This window comes from Cucurbita maxima, unplaced genomic scaffold (genome assembly GCF_002738345.1).
Source record: "Cucurbita maxima cultivar Rimu unplaced genomic scaffold, Cmax_1.0 Cma_Scf00011, whole genome shotgun sequence".
In the NCBI taxonomy this organism is placed as follows: Eukaryota; Viridiplantae; Streptophyta; class Magnoliopsida; order Cucurbitales; family Cucurbitaceae; genus Cucurbita; species Cucurbita maxima.
The window spans coordinates 141,792-161,727 of NW_019272027.1; the positions used below are offsets into that span (position 1 = coordinate 141,792).

At 39.5% G+C, this 19,936-nt stretch overlaps 5 protein-coding genes across 13 annotated transcripts in view; 3 read left to right on the plus strand and 2 right to left on the minus strand.

Annotated features, from left to right (window-relative positions):
* The first annotated feature begins 1,847 nt into the window (after nucleotides 1-1,847).
* On the plus strand, nucleotides 1,848-4,008 carry LOC111486335 (protodermal factor 1-like). Of its 3 annotated transcripts, none has more exons than XM_023133421.1 (4): nucleotides 1,848-2,076; nucleotides 2,229-2,846; nucleotides 2,949-3,468; nucleotides 3,551-4,008. In XM_023133421.1, the coding sequence occupies exons 1-4, from the start codon at nucleotides 1,920-1,922 to the stop codon at nucleotides 3,879-3,881; spliced, it is 1,626 nt and encodes a 541-aa protein (XP_022989189.1). In that variant the 5' UTR covers nucleotides 1,848-1,919; the 3' UTR covers nucleotides 3,882-4,008. The 3 variants fall into 3 exon arrangements, with proteins under 3 accessions (XP_022989189.1, XP_022989188.1, XP_022989187.1); XM_023133420.1 differs by having other exon boundaries at nucleotides 2,229-2,552; nucleotides 2,592-3,468; XM_023133419.1 differs by having other exon boundaries at nucleotides 2,229-3,468.
* Nucleotides 4,009-4,238: 230 nt separating this feature from the next.
* Nucleotides 4,239-7,884, minus strand: LOC111486333 (zinc finger BED domain-containing protein RICESLEEPER 1-like). 4 transcript variants are annotated; one of them, XM_023133412.1, is made up of 3 exons: nucleotides 7,460-7,884; nucleotides 6,724-6,965; nucleotides 4,253-6,480 (listed from the first exon to the last, which is right to left on the minus strand). In XM_023133412.1, exons 2-3 carry the CDS (start codon nucleotides 6,844-6,846, stop codon nucleotides 4,489-4,491), a joined length of 2,115 nt encoding a protein of 704 aa, XP_022989180.1. In that variant the 5' UTR covers nucleotides 6,847-6,965; nucleotides 7,460-7,884; the 3' UTR covers nucleotides 4,253-4,488. The 4 variants fall into 4 exon arrangements, with proteins under 4 accessions (XP_022989184.1, XP_022989180.1, XP_022989183.1 ...); XM_023133416.1 differs by lacking the exon at nucleotides 7,460-7,884 and having other exon boundaries at nucleotides 4,239-6,480; nucleotides 6,688-6,763; XM_023133415.1 differs by lacking the exon at nucleotides 6,724-6,965 and having other exon boundaries at nucleotides 7,478-7,884.
* A 92-nt stretch (nucleotides 7,885-7,976) lies between these two features.
* On the plus strand, nucleotides 7,977-9,115 carry LOC111486344 (HVA22-like protein e). Its single transcript, XM_023133431.1, has 5 exons — nucleotides 7,977-8,090; nucleotides 8,174-8,200; nucleotides 8,300-8,425; nucleotides 8,512-8,840; nucleotides 8,931-9,115. The coding sequence occupies exons 1-5, from the start codon at nucleotides 8,041-8,043 to the stop codon at nucleotides 8,936-8,938; spliced, it is 540 nt and encodes a 179-aa protein (XP_022989199.1). The 5' UTR covers nucleotides 7,977-8,040; the 3' UTR covers nucleotides 8,939-9,115.
* A 93-nt stretch (nucleotides 9,116-9,208) lies between these two features.
* Nucleotides 9,209-14,058, minus strand: LOC111486332. Of its 2 annotated transcripts, none has more exons than XM_023133411.1 (4): nucleotides 13,641-14,058; nucleotides 13,018-13,558; nucleotides 10,094-12,147; nucleotides 9,209-10,006 (listed from the first exon to the last, which is right to left on the minus strand). In XM_023133411.1, exons 1-4 carry the CDS (start codon nucleotides 13,670-13,672, stop codon nucleotides 9,634-9,636), a joined length of 3,000 nt encoding a protein of 999 aa, XP_022989179.1. In that variant the 5' UTR covers nucleotides 13,673-14,058; the 3' UTR covers nucleotides 9,209-9,633. The 2 variants fall into 2 exon arrangements, with proteins under 2 accessions (XP_022989179.1, XP_022989178.1); XM_023133410.1 differs by having other exon boundaries at nucleotides 10,094-12,174.
* Nucleotides 14,059-14,769: 711 nt separating this feature from the next.
* Nucleotides 14,770-19,936, plus strand: part of LOC111486277 (serine/threonine-protein phosphatase 5-like) — a 5,909-nt gene continuing 742 nt past the window's right edge. The window contains exons 1-12 of one of the 3 annotated variants that reach the window (XM_023133337.1): nucleotides 14,770-15,002; nucleotides 15,850-16,018; nucleotides 16,274-16,443; nucleotides 16,532-16,603; nucleotides 17,025-17,175; nucleotides 17,566-17,674; nucleotides 17,746-17,863; nucleotides 18,199-18,346; nucleotides 18,835-19,083; nucleotides 19,255-19,380; nucleotides 19,467-19,567; nucleotides 19,787-19,861. In XM_023133337.1, coding sequence (XP_022989105.1) covers nucleotides 15,940-16,018; nucleotides 16,274-16,443; nucleotides 16,532-16,603; nucleotides 17,025-17,175; nucleotides 17,566-17,674; nucleotides 17,746-17,863; nucleotides 18,199-18,346; nucleotides 18,835-19,083; nucleotides 19,255-19,380; nucleotides 19,467-19,567; nucleotides 19,787-19,861 — 1,398 coding nt within the window. In that variant the 5' untranslated portion in view covers nucleotides 14,770-15,002; nucleotides 15,850-15,939. The other 2 variants (XM_023133338.1, XM_023133339.1) reach the window with 2 other exon arrangements.

Sequence of the window (19,936 nt, forward strand, 5' to 3'; positions counted from 1 at the left end):
TGATTTATTTATTTTCATTATCTGTGAGTCCTAAGCTATACTAGCTCACGCATACTTGCTAAGCAAACATAAGTGTCGTTGCTATTGTTAATAACTTAGACTTTAACCATGCTTCCATGGACAATGCAGTCTCAAGCTGTATTCTTCCTTACACAAATGTATTCAAATTTTTTTTTATCTTTCCTTAGTTCTGATCGACAGCTATTAACCATTAACCCTCATAGCCCTCCTCCTCACTCGTAGGCCCAAAAAAACAAGTCAAATAGAGGATTGTAAATGGTTTAAGATCTCTCAGAATCATAAAGAACGACAACTAAGGTCTGCCATTCTTTAAGTCTCTCCTATCATATTCGAGCGACTCTCACCTACATCTCTGTGGAGTAATAAATTTTAATGGACACGTCCCCTTCTACACGCCACCATAGAGCCCTGTATCAAGGTTAAATTCTACACTACTCTCTAACTAAAGATCATTCACCCAAAAGGACACAAAACCCGTTGAGTATATCTTCAATTTTCATGGTTCTTGCTATTGCAGTCTATGGATATGTTTGTTTGGTCTCTGGCATGTTGATGGAAAATGATAGCAATTAAGAACTGAAAAAGGAAATGCAACTGGGTAGAAACTTATGCTTTATAAGGTGTAATCAATCAACCCAGGGAACCATCAAAAGACAATAATTCTGACTAATTTAGATTCCCTACATACCTACAAAATCCTGTTCTTGTTTCATAATAGATTTGAACCATTATGGAGAAGAATGGGCGATCCAAATGAAGACAGGCAAAGTTTTCTCTGAGGAACAAACAACAGCTAACAACAATCTTAAACTCTCTAAAAGCGGCATTATCGAAATTAAGAACCTCTCTGCTGATAAACTTCTATTCATTTATTCACTTTTCCTGAATGTGGGCAAGTATTTTTGCCGACCGACAGTAAAGTTCATATATAAAGAAGCAAAATTGAGTTCTAACCAACTGTTTGTACCTTTGAGGAGGCCAGAGGACAAGGCCAAGGAAAGCTACAGTTTGGGTAGCTTGTTTGGGATGTGGATGGTATCATCTGCTTCTTCATTAATTTCATTAGACCCCACGTTGATGGGGAGGAGAACAAAGTGTTCTTTATAAATGCGTGGAAACCTTCCCTTGACAGACGCATTTTAAAAATCTTGAGGAGAAATCCGAAATAGAAAGTCCAAAGAAGACAATATCTGTTAACGGTGGGCTTGGACGGTTGCAAATGATATTAGAGCCAAACATTAGGTGGTGTGTTGCAAGGATGCTAGGCCTTGAAGGGAGTGGATTGTGAGATCTTACATTGGTTGGAGAGGAGAACGAAGCATTATTATAATGGTGTAAAAACCTCTCCTAATAGACGCATTTTAAAAAGTTCTTAGGGAAGTTGGGGATCTCCTCCTAGCAAATGAACCAACTTCCCCTAGCAAATGAACCTTGAGGAGAAGCTGGAAACCTCCCCTAGCGAACAAACCTTGAGTGGAAGTTGGAAACCTTCCCTAGCAAATGCGTTTTAAAAACTTTGAGGTGAAGCCCGAGAGGAAAAACTCAAAGCGACGGCTAACTAAGTGATTCCAGCTATATGATTGGCGACAGTTAAAGTAAATGTAATAAAATAAGAAGGGAGAAAAAATAATGGTAACGTTCGAAGTAGCTGGGCCTAAATTGGCAGAAAGCCATGCATTGTCGACTCCAGAATGAAAACATTATTGCTAACAATGCAAGAAATAAATAAGCAAATAAATGAACCTGCAACGTATCAACTAACCACGTAACCTTCCACCTGCAAGTATTTACTTCACTCTATACCTCACTCCATCTTTTATATGCATTGCTTTGCCTTCTCATACATTTCATCTACGTTCTATCCCTCTCCTTTCCCTTCTTAGTAAAACACTACAGATATGAAGACAATGGGAACAACACTAGCTTCCCTCCTCCTATGGACTCTCTTTGTTGGGTTGGTTTCTGGAGACATGGCCATTCCTTTGACGTCTACAAGCGACGAAGATCAGAAGACTTATTACACTCCAGACCCACATGCAGGAAGCCCCCCCTCAGGTTTCTCTATTACCCACACACACATTCCCTTGCATTCCACGGTTCTGAAATGTTTTGTTGTTTTGAGTAAGATGGAAGACTTTAAACAAGTGGCTACAACTATTCATATCAGTGACAAAGTGCATGCCTTGTATTTTCCTCTTTGTTTGTAGGTTCTTCACCAGGGAGTCCACCTTATGGAACTACACCACCACCTGATGGCTCGGGAGGAAGCCATGGAGGAAAACCACCCTCTCATGGACATGGTGGTAAAAAACGCAGCCCAAAACCCGGGAACTGTGGAAACCCACCACACACTCCTACTCCATCAAAACCTCCTTCCGGTGGTGGTGGACACCACAAGTCTCCTAAACATAATCCAACACCATCTATTCCATCCACTCCTCCTTCAGATGGTGGTGGGTATTACAGCCCGCCCTCTCATGATCCCACTCCAACCCCATCAACTCCATCAAGCCCTCCGTCTGATGGTGGTGGTTCGACCCCATCAACTCCAACTCCGTCAGCTCCTTCAGGTGGTGGATACTACAGCCCTCCAACTTATGATCCCACTCCAACTCCTTCAACTCCATCAACTCCATCTACTCCAACCCCATCAACTCCATCTACTCCAACTCCGTCAGCTCCTTCAGGTGGTGGTGGGTACTATAGCCCTCCAACCTATGATCCCACTCCAACTCCGTCTACTCCATCTACTCCAACTCCGTCTACTCCATCTACTCCAACTCCGTCAACTCCATCTACTCCAACTCCGTCAGCTCCTTCAGGTGGTGGTGGGTACTATAGCCCTCCAACCTATGATCCCACTCCAACTCCGTCTACTCCAACTCCGTCAACTCCATCTACTCCAACTCCGTCAGCTCCTTCAGGTGGTGGTGGGTACTATAGCCCTCCAACCTATGATCCCACTCCAACTCCGTCTACTCCATCTACTCCAACTCCGTCAACTCCATCTACTCCAACTCCGTCAACTCCATCTACTCCAACTCCGTCAACTCCTTCAGGTGGTGGATACTATAGCCCTCCAACTGATGATCCCACAACTCCTTCAACCCCATCTACACCAACTCCGTCAACTCCTTCAGATGGTGGATACAATAGCCCTCCAACGTATGATCCCACTCCAACCCCATCGACTCCTTCAGGTGGTGGTGGATACTACAGCCCTCCAACTTACGATCCTACTCCATCAACTCCATCCACACCTCCATCAGGCGGTAGTGGATACGACAGCCCTCCATCTTATGATCCTAACCCATCAACTCCTCCTTCAGGTGGTAATGGATACTACAACCCTCCAACATCTGGTACACCATTCTATGGAACCCCACCAACCACATCAGCACCTCCCTTTGTTCCTGATCCCAATACCCCCTTTACTGGCACATGCAAGTAAGTAACAATACTTTTTTCAATTCCCCCTATACTGGCATATTACAATCCCTGACAAACTACAATGTTGGTGTATTTTAAGCTATTGGAGTACGCACCCAGGAGCAATATGGGGATTGTTGGGGTGGTGGGGAACAATGGGCAGTGTTTTTGGCATAACAGGCTCTCCAGGCTTTGGAGCAACTCTCAGCTTGCCACAAGCACTCTCAAACACACGAACTGATGGCCTAGGATCCCTGTACCGAGAAGGAGCTGCGGCTTTCCTGAACTCCATGGTCAACAACAGGTACCCCTTCACAACAGATGAAGTTCGTCAAAGTTTTGTATCGGCACTAAGCTCAAACAAAGCAGCAGCAGCTCAGGCCCGGGTTTTCCAGATGGCCAACGAGGGCAGATTCAAGCCTAGAATCTGAACCAGAATAACAATAAATTCACCACCTGAAGTATAACTATTTTCCGTTTCCTCAGTGTCCTACCTTACTACGTATTATATTATTTCCTACTGCTAAGAAATTCCCGTCTATCTCGGCTTTCCATAAACTCCTCTCCACTCCATTCTATATCGGCTTTCCATAAACACAACATGCTGATCACTCAACCCAGTGGCCTTACTAGATATTAAATAAAACAAGACGTTAATGAAAATACATTTAAAAAAATAGCTTCTTTCACGTGAATGGTTTTAATCGTTTAGGAACATGGAACGAAATGAAGATGGTGACGTTTAAGGATTCGGCCAATCCGTTCATCCACGAAATAAACGTGATTCAACACCAAACAACAATTTTATCCCATGTCTGCAACAGGCTCATCACAAGCTTGATTACCGTTCAAACTTGAAGAATTTTGGATTAGGCTATCAAATTAATAAAACTTGGGACTAATCTGTCCTTAACGATTAGCTTAAAATTTTAGGGAAAAAAAACCCCACATAATCACATATGGGCCATGGCCACAAGTGAAGTACAAAGATTGACAAAAATGAATAAATATTGACAGAGTTGTTAAGTGAGGGAAGAATTAGCTCTCCAGTTCACTCCGTATCCAATCCTGTGAACATACCAATGCTTCAATCGTAGCTGGTTTCAATGAACTCCACTCTCGATCAACCACTCTTCTTCCAGTCCTGAATGCACAATCTGATGCAACCTTTGACATCGGAATCCCCAACACATTACGAGCCATTATGGACAAAATTGGATATCTAGGACTGTGAACTTTCCACCAGTTCAACACATTGAAATCGGCATTACGAGGAAACAAAGGCTCCTCAAGGTACTTCTCCAAATCTGACTTACTGCCTTCACTCTCCGAGGCTTCATGCAGAAATTTGTCAAACCCCATCAATCTATCCCTTCCATCCTTCCCAGAACTACTCCCAACTTGCCAGGCAAGACCTTCATCCATTGAAGCTAATGGCGAGCAGATCATATGTTCATTGTAAAGCGCCTTCACGCAGTTCATAACATCATCAATCCTCTGTAGAGCAACAACCCCATATATCTGTGGATAGTAATACTCTACTAGTTTCATTTTGAATCGAGGATCTAAAATGGCAGAAACCGCTAGAGCCAATCCACACTTATCCCAATATTCTTCAAACTTGGTGCGCATCTTGAATGCCAAGGCCTTGATATAATCATCTGAATTCTTGAACCATTCCATCAACTGCAAGTGCACATCACAGAGCTCGGGGAAAAATATATTTGCAGTTGGAAAATTGCTCTTCGTTAAAACATTAGTTACTTCAAAAAAGAACTTCAGAAACCCAGTGATTGTACAAGTCCTAGACCACTCTTCTTCAGTTGGGCATGCTGTGTAGCCAACCTCACTTTCCTGCAAACGGGAAAATGCTTCTCGATATTCCATAGCCGCTCCAAGCATCGCATAAGTCGAGTTCCACTGAGCTGGATTGTCCAGAGATACAACTTTTTGGCTCTGAACTTTACCTTGTTCGGCCATATCATTGAACTTAGCTTGCACTTCTCGAGACTGTTTAATGTATTGAATACTATCACGAATTTTAGGGAGAATACTGCACAATGCTTCCAAAGCATCTTGAGCCATCAAATTGAGAAGATCTACCGCACAGCTGACATCAAATAATTGACCATTACAATACAGGAACCTGTTCTGTGATAGTCTGTCTCTGATTCGTAATGATATATAGTCACTGGTAGAGGAACAATCAAATGTCATTGAAAATAACTTCCGATCGATATCCCAATCCATAAGACATGTCATGATGGTCTCTGAATGCAAATCTTCAGTGTGAGAAGGATCAACAAACATAAAGTTCAAAACCTTCTTATTTAACTGCCAGGACTCATCAATATAGTGGGCTGTAAGACACAGGTATGCCGATTCCTGATGATCTGAGGCAGTCCACATATCAGCGCTGAGACTAACTTTACCAGGCAATTTATCCAATAACTCATTCACTTTTTGTTTCTCTTTGGCATATATCTCCAAACAATCAGTTTCAACTTTATTGCATGTTACAAGTTCGAACAAGGGATGCAGATTTTTAACAAATACTCTGAACCCAACATGCTCAACCATGGCCAATGGATAACCGTGCAAGATGATCATACGTGCGAGATCAAAGCAACTTCGTCGCTGATCAAAATTGTAACTCAGAGTATTACTTGTTTCCTCTTTCAACTTCTCTGGATTAAATCCAATATTGACAAGATTGAGTACATCATCCTTCTTCTGCCCCGGATCAACATAGTTAGTAATAGCCAGAGTTGCTTCCTTTTTCTTTTCCCTGGATGAAGAAATAAACTGATTAGATCTTCTCTGACACCTAATTAAGTGATTCCTCAAATGAGAAGTCCCACTGGTACTCGATCCACTGAGTTTCTTCTTACAATGCCTACAGACAGCAACAAAGGTGTCACCCTTTTTTATTCTATCAAAATCGTTCCACACAACGGATTTCAATCTGCTAGATTTTACTATAACTGCCTCCGACATATCCATTACATCACCCTGTCTTTCCAACAAAAGCTGCATATGAAAACCACACAATAAATTCTGATTAAAAAGATTCGGAAAGGAAGACCAAAATTTGTTTCAACCTTGACTAACTGAAAAAACAAGCATGTTCATGTTCCAAGTCAACCACCATAAAACATAGGATGCACTCGTAAATATCTACAGCCTCCCAACTTTTGAGTAAAAAAGGTAAAGAGATTACTGGACCAAGAAACTTACAGAGAGGAGACCAGTAACGAAAAATCATTAATAGACGCGTTTTAAAATCGTGAGAGTGATATATGGAGAATATTTACTGGTCACATTCTTTAACAAACTTATCTTTTCCATGCCAATACACAAGAGCTTGAACAAGAAGAACGAAATCCCACTGTCCATAGGCTAAAAAGTAAAGCAATAGCAAGTCACATCTTTCAAAGAAGAGGAAACTGGTGAACATTCACAGAGACAACAGTAGCCAACACAGACCATGATCCAACTCAACATGCAAAACATGACTGGACAAACCCAAAAAAAAAAAAAAAAAAAAAAAAAAATTGTTCATCTGACAACCTATCTATGAATTATTACAAGTTTCATGAAACTAATTTGAAGAAAGCGAATACGATATAAGAAGGAGACGTCGTATGGATTTTGATTCCATGGTCACTCATCGGGTCCGAAGAAGACCCAGAAGTGGTAAATAAACCCCAGTAGAAGCGGGTCGGGCCTTCATTGAAGTGAATTTTATGAGAAAAGAAGAGTCACAAAAGAGGGTCACCGGATCGGTATTACCGCCGAGACCCACAACGTATCCGACCCGAATATACCAAAAACTGACCGGTGGATCTCGGATAGATATAGACGCAATGGAAAATACCCCGAGTCGGACCCGGAGCTAAAGTTAGGGTTCCGCTCCATCAATTATTTTATTTAAAAAAACAAAAAAATATGAACTCTAAGGAGCATAAACGGAAGGAGGGAAAATAGAGAAGAAGGTTCGGGAGCATACAGTGAAGGGAGAGGCTGAAGTGGACTGGACTGGACAGAGCTTTCCGGCGACGGAGAGGGAAGGGCGGTCAGGCGAGAAAAGGGGAGAGTGAGGAGAAAGAGAGGGAAAAGTGGCGGTGTGTACGGCAAAACATGGAGAAGGGGAGCGATTGATTTTTGATTGTGAAGCGAAGAGAGAAGGCGCGCAACGGAGGAGAGAGTGAGGAAAGCATTATCGGATGAAATTACAAGTATGCCCACAAATATTTGTGTTTTCTTTTTTTATTATTTATTTATAAGGAAAAAAAATAATCCAAAATCAGAGTTGCGTGGAAAAGGGGAATAGGGTTAGATAAAATGTGTTAACTTTGATTCCCTCCCCTCTTCCAATTTCAATGTCTTGTCGTTGAAAGACAGAATGAAGAAGAAGAAGAAGAAGAAACATGGGAGAACTTTTCCTAGGACAAAAACAAAATTGACAGATATTCTTTCCTTGCTTTCAATAAACATAAACATAAATATATATATATATATATATTACCCCTTCTTTCAATCCATCCTTGGTTTTCTTTTGAGTTTCCTTATTAAACCTTCATATTCGAAATGGGTTTTCTGGGAAGAGCCGCCTTTAACTTGTTGCATGCAGCAATCGGGTACCCAATTTCTTTGTTTTTCTTTTTCTTTTTTCGAATTTTTTCAAAAACATTGATTATTATTTTTCCTTCTTCCCCTGCAGATTTGCCACTGTTCTTCTCTATCCACTGTAAGTCTGTGTGTGTGTATACATATATATATATATATATATATATCTGTCCGCTTACAAGTTGAAGCAGTTTTTGAGCTGACACTGGAAGAGAAACAGGTATGAAACGAAGAGGGCAATAGAGAAAGCTTCATTGCGAGATCAGCAGCAGCAATGGCTCACATATTGGCTTTTGCTTTCTTTTCTGACCATGATCGAACTTTATTTTTCCACCATCATATCGTGGTGCGTGTCGTATGTGACTTCAACCACTTTGTATTTCCTACCAATACAAATTGTGTTCCATCTAATATTCAACGACAATTTTGTAGGATTCCGATTTGGGCTTACATAAAGATGGTGGTTTGCTTGTGGCTGATGCTGCCTAGTTTCAAGGGTGCAGCTTATGTTTATGAGAATATCGCGATGAAGTTCATGACGATCGAACGCGAGGAGAAACCAGAATCCGATCTCGTGAAGGAGAAGGAAGACAGGGAAGACAAAGAAGAGGAGAAGGAAAAGAAAAAGAAAAAGGAGGAGGAGGAAGAAGGTGATGAGGAGGACGAGCAGAAGAAAATCTTTCGTGCATGGAAGTTGGTGGATGATTACATTGAAAAGAAGGGAGCTGATTCTCTAGAACAGATTGTCAAAATTGGTTTAGGTACATAAAATATTGTTCATACTCTTTCTTTTTCTTCATCTCTCTCTCTCATCATTCGGACTTACAATCATCATTCAACAAATTTTGCAGGCAACTAACACAAACTACCACAAGGAAATATGAAGAGGAGCATGAATACTAAGAAGCATGCCAATGTATATGCATCATGATACTCGTACAACTGTTCAAAATATTTCTTTTATAATGCTTTGTAACATATGTTTCCTAATTACATGATCGTAAGAAATAAATATCCAAACATTAACCCCTTCCCCTTTGTTGGATCAAAATTTGTTTTAGTAGACATATCAATCTCTCTAATCTTTTTCTCATTTTCATAGTTCATATAAACTATAACCAGTTAAACATAATGGTTTCAATTATTTTGGTAACGAATGAGCTCAACCGACGAACATATCTTTTAAGGGTATGGAAATCTCTTTCTAGCATATGCATTTTAAAAACCGTGAGATTGACGATGATACGTAACGAACTAAAGTGGATGGGCTTGAGCGGCTGCACCTTGTAAAGAGACTTGATCTAAAACTTACCATAAGAAACCAAGACCAAAACCTACCTGAGCATCATGTTATCACGAATACATTCACGTACCGAAAAAACTGGCATTCGCTTGGTGACTACGATGGGTCGACAATAACTGTTGTGTCAGAGGTTATAAGGATAAGAAGAGGTTTCTTCCTGTCATGCAGATAATATCATTTTCTAATATCAGCCAAAAGTAGATTAGAATTAGATTTAGCAAATAATTACAAGACAAACTACAATGCTTACTTCAAAAACTGTATACTTTTGTTGACTTCTTCTGAGATTCTACCAAGCTTACACACTGAGCTAAGCCAGCAGAAGGAACTGTTGAATAGGTAGGCTTATTATACTCTAAATCCATTCTCTGACTTGGTTTCAGTATGTGTTTTGCTCCTGCTGTTAACTTAATGGGGCCTCTTCTTGCCATACATTCACCTTTAGGAGCTTCGTTCACTATTCCATCAGTTTGACTCATATTTGACATATTTCCTGCTGAATTAACAGCTTTGTCCCAGTTAGCAATGATTTTCGCCGCCGTCCTTGGGTTAGATTGCACATCATCAATGAGTTTGCGTTGTGTCCACCGTGGCAGAACCCCGGCATTGTTCATTTCTAAACTCGATACCATTCGACACTTCCTTGAATCAACCAGCTCTCCAGCAGGTTGCTTTCTACTTGAAAGATCAGAGTCCTTGACACTCAAAGTGTTGAACTTCAATCTGTCTTCATAGCTCGTTCTAATGGACGGTGAGTGAACTCGAGGAGAAATAGATATTGGTTGATGAAAAGATGTTGAAACAGGTATATTCTTCATCTGTAAGTGAGATGGCGTTGTACTGCGAGGATATCCAGCCTCATTCAGCTGATGAGCAGAAGGACTAATGCGAACATCAGCACCAGAAGCAATGAATGGATAATAGTATCCGTTTATGTCAGCGAGTTTAGAGCTTGCGGTCGGCACGTCTTCCCGTTTGTGACCGTGTAACATCCATGGGGGAAGGCTCTTAGAGCTGTGAAACCTAGGATGCTGGACATGACTTTCATCAGCTGGCTGCAAGAAAGGGAAGTTGATGTTTCCTAATTCTGCTGGATGTAGATTGTTCTGATTGAAACCAAGTTCAAAAGAAGTAGAAAATGTTGATGGCTGTGCACTAAGCCTTACTGCTTGAGAACCAGAAAAAAAGGGTGCTTCAAAGTTCAGTGCCATATTGAAGGCTTGATCGGTCGGCAAAGGTGAAAAGCTATGGATGTTGTTGAACCTTTCGTTTAAGTTGATGACAGAGTCGGATCTGTGATACATTATACTGTTTTTTCGATCGACACGGGGATGGGGGTACCTACCTTGTGGAGCATTTGGCAATAAGCTTCTTTGTGCCACTTGATTGCTATGAAAGCCTGCAGGATAAAACAGTGTATCTTCCAGATAGTTTCTTTTTCTCATGGGATTCTCTTGGATAGAATTGGTTAGGCAGTTCTCAAATAAGGATGTGTTCTTCCAAAAGTTTATGACCTCAGGTTCTACAACTTTTTTCCCATTTCCACCAACGGCTACATCTTTTCCCATCAACCGCATCGTTTGTCGAGCGGGATTCGGCAACAAGCTACTTGAATTTTCAGGATTAAATGGAGGATCCATCAAGTTTGAGTGAAAAAACCTTCCACATTCTGTTCCCCTTTCTGAATTTTGCAGTCTAATATCAGCTGTTCTTGAAATTCCAGTCTCAGTGACATCGAATCCAGCTGACAAGTATCTTTGATTTTCTTGCATATTACTATGCAATGGAAATAAACTCAACTGGTTTCCTGTAAGTTCAGTGTCCACAAGGAGTTTTTGATTATCTATGAAACAATCCCGGGCGCTTCTTGGCAGGACGAGACCGCATCCCGGTATCCTGCTAGAACACACCATAGTGTTACTGGTATCATTCATTTGATCAAACCCATTAATCAAACCTGAATTTAGTTGTATCAGCTCACCCTTTGAGTTCAATGGCAGGCAGAAGAATCCATCATTCACACCCTTCTCTTTGTAGGCGACCATACTTTGCTCCCAGTTTGGAAGGCTGGATCGAGTGTCCTTAGCAGAAGATTCAGCCAAGTTAAGAAATCTGCCAGCTGCATTTTCACTTAAGGCAGCTACTCCATTCATAGGAGTTATCAAATAGTCAACTGATTTTCCACAGAAAGAATGCGCATCATGCCCATATTGCCTTTCTTCTTGTGCAGCTAATAGAGAAGGAATGGCAGAATGTACTGATGGCAGCTTCTGAGGATGATCAAACAAATGCAAACTATTTTCATGAGGAATAACCCGATTTACCGATATTGACTTCTCAGCCGAATGGTTCACACCGTCCCAACAAGGATGAGATCTATCGTTGTTTATGCCAACCTCCATCGAATCAACTCCTGTATTACTTTCCCCTGAATTAGTGTTTCCCTCTGAGTCTTGAAATGGACTGCCACCAGTTTGTACACAGGTAGTGCTTGGACCAAGAACATCCTTCTTATCCGAGAAGCTAACGCGCCGATCGGATTTTCGACTGCCATTATTAATCACTTGATCACTGCATTTGAAGTTGGTGGATGAAGAATTTGTTACACTGTGCTTCAAAATGCTCCTAATTGGAGGCACTGCCCTCTGTTGCTTGGCAACTACATTGGACTTTTTAACTGGCTTTTGCATTTTTTGTCTCGACAGTCGTTTAAAACAAGGTTTCTTACAACAGACCAAAACACCCTTGTGATTTCTGTGGCCCTTCTTGCAAAGTTGCTCATGACCAAACTCCTATGTCCAAGTGAAAATGATTGCAGAAGTAAATATAAAGATTATAAGCTTTTTCTGTGGTATTTCATCAAGTTAGGCTCTCAAAAGTGAACAGTCAAAACATAAATATATATATATATATATATATATATATGCCTCTGTTTCTTACACAAAAGGAACGCATCAAAGCAGTGGGTTTGGGCAGCTCAAACTTATAGTATCTTGAGCACATAAAATTTTAATCCTATTGGGTGATGTGATATAAAAGAATATTGTGCAGAAAAGGAGTAGTGAGGAATCTGAGGAGGGCCCTTAATGAACAGCAAATAATGAAATGCTCTATTCTTAAACATTGTCTTCTCAACTCTCTTATCCACAGCATTCCATTATGTGGCCCTCAGTTTCCTTCAACAAATCATCATCTCAGTTTCCTTGAACAAATCATCAGCTCAGTTTCCTTAAACAAATCATCAGCTCAGTTTCCTTAAACAAATCATCAGAAAGCTTCACAAAATAGCTTATCTTATGAAGTGATTCCCATGTGATAATGGGTTGAAAGTTGAAATGGTCATAGAAAAATTGGTCAAAAAGTTGTCAAAAACTAAGCACCTCAAATGGAGATGATAGTAAAACCCACGCAGACATACACCCATAATAACCTCACATAAACCCTTCACAAACTATTCAAACTCGTCTTGTAGTCACCCTTTTTTCTCTTTCTTTTACTCTCCAACCTAACGCAGTCTCTTTCACCAGCTTTTTCCAGCAGTAATTATAAGCAGAGAGAGAAAATAGAGCCTATTAAAATCTACAGTTTTCCCCCTCACACCGTTTGAATTAAACCCAGAAAACAGAATCACATACCTTGTTTTTGTTGTTGTTGTTGTTGTTGGCCTTCATTGTCTTCATAGCGGAGACAAGAGTCGTAGCCAACGATGTGGCTTTGATCTTGTCTCCATTTCTTTGTTTCCCACTCACTTTTTCTCCCTCACAATCATGAATCATAGTCATTGTTTCTACTGGCGGAGCCACTGCGAAAATCTCGGCTATTGATCGCTTTTTGGGGGGTCTTGATTTTGCCTTCAAAAACGCTGCTGCTCCTCCTCCGCCTGCTTTGTTTTTTCTTTTTTCCTTGGTTGTTGGAGCTAAACAACCATCAATATGTGCGCTCATTGCGTTCACCGTAGCTGTAACAAAAACTCCACAAACAGGACAAATTTTGTCCACTTTACTATCCTCTACTACTTTATTCGATTTCAGAATCTGCAGCTCTTGAGACCACCAACGGAATTTCGCGACGGAAATTGGTGGCAGCAGAGCTTCAGCCACTTCTTCCTTCACCTTCTCACTAAACGGCCAACTTCGTCTCGTCAAATCCTTCCCTCTCATTTTCAGAGCATACTCTCTAAGAATCAAAAACAAAACAAACCCATTTCAAAACTGGAACAGTGATGCATTACACAGCAGTTAAGACGGGAGGAACTTACCGAATGGAGAAAGCAGTGGGCGGAAAGGCCATGATTTACACATCCAAATGTGAAACGGGGAGAGACCCAAGTGAGAAGATTGAAATTTGTGGAAAGGGTTGGGCTTTGATTTGGAAAAGGGTGAGAAATGGATGATGAATTTCCGGAAAAGGGTGAAGAGAAAGAGAGAGTTTATTTTCAAACATTATTAACGAAAGAAATAGAAAGAATGGATCTCTGGTTTTCCCTGAAGTTTATGACAGACAGCGACATATGAGAGGGGAAGCCTACGCCTACAAAACAGTGTTACCACCAAACCCATTACTCCCTGAACTTTTGTCTTCTTTTGGAAAGAAAGCAAAAAAAAATAACAAATGGTCCAGTCGCCATTTTAGAACAAAGATTCTGCTGCTGCTGCTGCTGCTGCTGCTGTCGCACACTCCATTTCCTTCTCCCGCCGCATCATCCAGTTTTTAGATGACCTTTTAGAAACTCTAGTAAAAAATATACGAGTAAAGATAAAACAGGCTAAAACACGGACAATTTAGTAATTTCATCATACTGTGAGAGATGGTCGGGATCATTAACTCTCAAATTTGAACATCCAACCACAAACTCTTCAGCTCTGTACGCGTCTAAAATATTGTTAATATAATAACAAAAAGAAAAGGAAAAGTAAATAATATTTAATTCATCTTAAGATTCGCTTCAACTTAGGTATCGGTAAGATCTCGAAAACTAAGATTCCGACATTTTCACTTTTTTAAGGATCCATTGATGATGCCCATCAAATATTATATTTAATATAAATATTTTTTTATTTGTTTATTAAACTAATCGCATCCACATTCTCGCAGTGAATGTTTGAATTTGAGACTCAGCCCAGTGGGCCGATTTGTGAAGCCCAAATTGGTCGTCGTCAATTTAGTAGATTGCATACTTGATGCCTTCTAAATTCTAATCATTGTATTATCTACCCCAAATTTACACCTGACAAACCGATGGTATGGTAGCTCAACGTCGACGATTCATTCTCACTCTCCAACTACTTGACTTGAAGAAGGAAAGTAAAGATTCACTAGAAGTTGTATGATCCTATTCTACTTGAGTCCGAGCTTATCGGAATAGGCGAGAACTAAATATTTTGATTTGTTGTATTTGTACAAATTTCCACAGAATTTGGGGGGTTTGTTGGCTGCGAACACAAATCTTCTCTGTACTTCTCTCAACTGCTCATCATTTCAATTTTAGACATGAATTACACAATTTCTCTGAATTAGGGCTGTCTCACCCTCACTCTCCTTCTTCCACTTCACTTCATTCCACTCCCTAAACCGCGCACTCTCTCTCTGCCTCCTGGCTGGATCAACCATTTCTCCTCAGGTCTATAAATCTTTCCTTCATTCACTCTCTTTGCTACTTCGCTTTCATGTGTTTGTTTGATTCCCGGGAAATCGAATGATGTTTCTCGAACCCGATCATTCAATACTCTAGCTACTCCCTACCTCGCGTTACTTGGTGGGGCATCTGATAGAGAACATCGGATTCAATTTATGTGCTACAACGACCATTGGTCTGTTATATTATAGCTGAATCCAAAGCGTTTTGTGATGTGTTCTTTTTTTTGTTTTTTTGTTTCCTTTTCTACGATTCCTCTACGCTGTTTGTTTTATAGTTTAATGAAGATTCTTCCATCATGGAAGCTCCCTTCGCGAGGAATGGATTCTTTACTATGGTTTACACTACGAAGGCATGAGATGGCTGTCTACACGTACGAATAGTAATGGGATTTTTTCCCCTCTCGTGCATGATCGACGCTTGAACAATTTTCTTTGGCTTCGCATTTACCAATATTATCTTTAGGATAACCAATCCTGTGGTATCGTTGCTGATAAGTTTTTTTTTTAATAAAAAATAAATATTTTTCCTTGCTTTTAACTTTTTCGTCGGGTGTCAGAAGGACCGAAACTCTCTAAACATCTTGAATGCCAGATTCACTTTCGCCTTGTACTTTTATGAATCTTAGCTTTTCCTTAGAATCGCGGTTATTGCCTCTTCTTGTTTCGCTTTATTGCATGGCTTTGGTGGACAAAATTACTACGGTAGAGACATTGGAGCCACTTTATTGCATATAAATTACAACGCTTTGTTCTCTCTCCTGGTGCCCATCTTTTCTACATGCATTTGCATTATTTGATTAAATTTACGCTTTTCGTGTTTTATGGAGTAGATGGACCACGTTGATGGAGATATATGAGAGGGATGGTAAAATTAATTCTTACCCAGAAATCATAGTGGCTTTCTCTACTCTGTAGGGGTTATGCCTGTCATGGAAGCTGATACAACTGATGCCGTTCATGCTGAAGAACTCAAATCGCAAGCAAATGAAGCATTTAAAGGTAACCATTTGTACCTGAAAAAGTGAAGGTAGCTGAACTTAAAACATTTTTTTGGTGTCCTCTCTAGTGAATATGTCAAGGTATCGCCTGCAAAAATGCACGAACATTCTGTGGGCAACATAGTTTACTTGGGTTTTGCCTGACCAAGTGTCTGTTTCTTTACAAGTATTTTAGTCAGTTGTCTATGTTGAAGAAAAGTCTGCAACCCGTAGGAAGTTGCTCCTTATGTACTGAACTGTTTTTACTTGATTTCAGCCCACAAATATGCTCAAGCAATTGATCTTTATACACAAGCAATTGAGCTAAATGATCAGAATGTTGTATACTGGGCAAACCGTGCATTTGCACATATTAAATTGGAGGAATATGGTAGCGCAATCCAGGATGCATCGAAGGCTATAGAAATTGACCCTAAATATTCAAAAGTAATCTCAACATTTAGCCAGATTATATCACATTTATGCACTTTTCCAATCCTTTTCACCACGTTCTGAAATTTTTCTTGTATGACAGGGTTATTACAGGAGAGGTGCTGCTTTTCTTGCTATGGGAAAACTAAAAGAAGCACTTAAAGATTTTCAACAGGTACGAAGACACAAGTTGTACCATCTTTTCTTGTACTCAAAGGGCCACTTCGTTTTGAAGCCTTGGCTCATGTCATTGGTGGAAGCTGCGATTGGCCCTTATTGGCTTTTAACAGCTGAATACAAGTTGTATTGCATTGCTATTCTCATTGTCTGTCTTTTCCCTTTTAATCAGCAGAAATTTCAGTTGGAGTTTTTATTGCTGTCTGACCTGTTTTAGTCATTATTCTGAAAAGTTATTTGTTGATCTCTCTCTTTTTCAATATGGTGGGACTGGTGGCTGTTGGGAAACTAAGGAGGTGGAGAGGGTTAAACTGTTTTTGTTGCTTTCTCTCTGGCGTCCCAAATTTAATTCCAAGTTTCAACTTATATAATATTTGATATATATAACCGTTCGATCATATTTGTTTTGTGTTGCCCAGCTCAAGAAGATCTGTCCCAATGATCGTGATGCTGCTAAGAAATTGAAGGAATGTGAAAAAGCAGTCATGAAGCTTAAGTTTGAAGAAGCCATAGCAGTACCAGAAGCTCAGAGGCGTTCAGTGGCTGATTCCATTGATTTTCATGCAATCGGTAATTTCTCTTACGTGAAATGTTCTCACCTTGCAGCTTATGCAACTAGGTCCCCAGCCCCCCAAGAATCCACTCACATATTTTAGGAAATGGCTCATTTTATCATTTTATCCATTTAATCAACTTTTAAACTTCTGTTAAAGATTAACAATAGAAGTAAATCTCTAGTCCATTCTCTTCAATTTTAGCAAGACCCAGTGGTAGGTCAAATGTTATAGATATTAAGAGATCATCTAAAATTTCCTTTTTCTTTGTTCTTAGTCTTCTGCTTATTGATTTAAAATAATTATGTTAAATTACATTTTTCTTGTTCTATGACTTTTTGTGTTTTTTTTACAAAAAATTAATTGCTTTGTGACGATGTAAGGCTCGTTTATGCTTTAATTGTAGATGTTGAGCCACAGTATACTGGTGCAAAGATAGAAGGAGATGTTGTAACACTGGATTTCGTGAAGAAAATGATTGAAGATTTTAAAAACCAGAAAAGCTTGCACAAGAGGTAGGTGCAATGATTGACGTCATTAATCGGTGGCATGAATATGCCTTTTAATATTGCTATTGATTTTGTAGATATGCATTCCAAATTGTATTACAAGTCAGAGAAATCTTGCGTGCCCTTCCATCACTTGTAGATGTTAACATCCCAGAGGGCAGGCATTTAACTGTTTGTGGTGATGTACATGGTCAGGTAAGGTTTCTTTTGAGTTAATATACGTACTTATGATATCACCTGTCTTAGTGGTGGTGAACATGTGTGGAGCCATTAAATATACTAGTCATATTCAGAAATGAACAGTTTAGTGATAAAAGGAATTAGATCATCGAAAGTTTTGCTTGCCTTTTTTTTTTTTCCTAATCTATACTTGCGCATCAATGGAGTTGCACAATATTGGGGTCTCTTTTTTCATAATACAGCTGTGTTGTATTTTTCCTTTATTTGAATCTCCTTATTGTAGTTCTTGTTTATGTTTTACTGCAGATGGTATGCATGCTTACATAATATACCTTTTATGATGTCTGCAGTTCTATGATCTCTTAAATATATTCGAGCTTAATGGGCTTCCATCAGATGAAAATCCATACCTCTTTAATGGAGACTTTGTGGATAGAGGTTCATTTTCTGTGGAGGTCATTCTCACGTTGTTTGCATTCAAGTGCATGTCTCCAGCAGGTGAATTTCCTCCAAACATTTTTACACCGTATATCTTAGATGGACTTCTTCCCGCAAAATTTTACAAGCCTATGACACTAAGGCAGGTTATAGCAATTTTGAAAGTCGTTCTTTATATCCAAGGAAGAAAAATCTTGGAAAGAAAGGAACTGGAGCTGTGAGCTCTGATTGCTGTAATTTTTCATGATTGTACTATAGCTGAATGTTAGTTTGAACTTAATTTCACGACATCCAGAAGAGGTAAAAACAATTTAATTATGAAGCTCTATGGATCTCAACCCGACAATTAACTTGATTTACTAAATGTAAACTGCAAATGTTATTGTCTGATCTCCTTAAAAGGTTCCTGTATGTGCTTGCACTGTACTGTTTCACCATCACAATTTTTTGTCAGATCATTATGGTTTTATTTAGTCATCAACTGCTCCCTTGTGTCCTGTGAATTTTCTTTCATCCAATGACTTTTTATATCATTTGTCTACTTTCAGCTATGCATTTGTCCAGAGGAAATCATGAAAGCAAGAGCATGAACAAGATCTATGGCTTTGAGGGTGAAGTTCGGTCTAAGTTGAATGAAACGTTTGTGGAACTATTTGCAGAAGTATTTTGCTGTTTACCTTTGGCTTATGTTCTAAATGAGAAGGTTTTCGTGGCTCATGGTGGTCTTTTTAGTGTTGATGGGGTAAAACTCTCTGAAATCAGAGCAATAGATCGGTTTTGCGAACCCCCTGAGGAAGGTGAGATGCATAATTTAATCTTTTATTGCTCATCTAAACTCTAATGCATATTGTCTGCACAAAGTAAGATGCCTGAAAAGTCAGTATGGTTTTTCTCGAGCATAAAAAATCATTCTTCTTATATTCCTAAATTGAATATTTCTTAGTTTTCCTGTCACTTTTGTGTAACAGGATTAATGTGTGAAATCCTATGGAGTGATCCACAACCTAATCCTGGGAGGGGACCCAGTAAACGTGGTGTAGGTCTGGCCTTTGGTGCAGATGTCACAAAAAGATTCTTGGAGGAGAACAACTTAGGTAGCAGTTTTCTAGTTATGTATCTATTATGTTTGGTTGAGAATGATAACAGTTTTTGATGACATGAATTTCCAATAACTCGACAGATTTAATTGTGCGATCCCATGAAGTCAAAGATGAAGGGTATGAAATCGAGCATGATGGAAAACTTATTACAGTATTTTCTGCTCCCAATTATTGTGATCAGGTAATTTCTTTTTCCTTGGTTGGTGCAATATTATCCATACATTACTAATTGTTTTAGAAGAAAAATAGCATATTACTTCAGCTTTTAGTAGTAGTAGACTAAATTCTTCTCCCATTAGGGCTTAGGTGCTGATTCTTCTTTTCTGTTTCCAAAGTCAAGTTCTTTCATGTTTTTTCCCTATAAAATTTGTACCGATGGTCTGCCATAATGACATTGCAGATGGGAAATAAAGGAGCTTTTATTCGCTTCGAAGCACCAGATTTGAAGCCCAACATTGTAACCTTCTCGGCAGTGGTGGGTGTTCATTTTTATAATATGGTCTTTCCTGTGGAGTACCTTTTTTTTTTTTTTTTTTTTTTTTTTTTTTTT

What these genes read in the sequence shown, in the direction of transcription:
- LOC111486335 (XM_023133419.1), top strand. Translation starts at nt 1,920, where the DNA reads ATGAAGACAATGGGAACAACACTAGCTTCCCTCCTCCTATGGACTCTC. An exon ending in TGCAGGAAGCCCCCCCTCAG is followed by an intron (nt 2,077 to 2,228) that starts GTTTCTCTATTA and finishes CTTTGTTTGTAG; the next exon opens with GTTCTTCACCAGGGAGTCCA. An exon ending in CCCTTTACTGGCACATGCAA is followed by an intron (nt 3,469 to 3,550) that starts GTAAGTAACAAT and finishes GTGTATTTTAAG; the next exon opens with CTATTGGAGTACGCACCCAG.
- LOC111486333 (XM_023133412.1), bottom strand. Translation starts at nt 6,846, where the DNA reads ATGGACAGTGGGATTTCGTTCTTCTTGTTCAAGCTCTTGTGTATTGGC. An exon ending in CTCTCACGATTTTAAAACGC is followed by an intron (nt 6,481 to 6,723) that starts GTCTATTAATGA and finishes TTTCATATGCAG; the next exon opens with CTTTTGTTGGAAAGACAGGG.
- LOC111486332 (XM_023133410.1), bottom strand. Translation starts at nt 13,672, where the DNA reads ATGGCCTTTCCGCCCACTGCTTTCTCCATTCG. An exon ending in CCCACTGCTTTCTCCATTCG is followed by an intron (nt 13,559 to 13,640) that starts GTAAGTTCCTCC and finishes TTTGATTCTTAG; the next exon opens with AGAGTATGCTCTGAAAATGA. An exon ending in ACAACAACAACAAAAACAAG is followed by an intron (nt 12,175 to 13,017) that starts GTATGTGATTCT and finishes ACTTGGACATAG; the next exon opens with GAGTTTGGTCATGAGCAACT.
- LOC111486344 (XM_023133431.1), top strand. Translation starts at nt 8,041, where the DNA reads ATGGGTTTTCTGGGAAGAGCCGCCTTTAACTTGTTGCATGCAGCAATC. An exon ending in TTGTTGCATGCAGCAATCGG is followed by an intron (nt 8,091 to 8,173) that starts GTACCCAATTTC and finishes CTTCCCCTGCAG; the next exon opens with ATTTGCCACTGTTCTTCTCT. An exon ending in TTTTCCACCATCATATCGTG is followed by an intron (nt 8,426 to 8,511) that starts GTGCGTGTCGTA and finishes ACAATTTTGTAG; the next exon opens with GATTCCGATTTGGGCTTACA.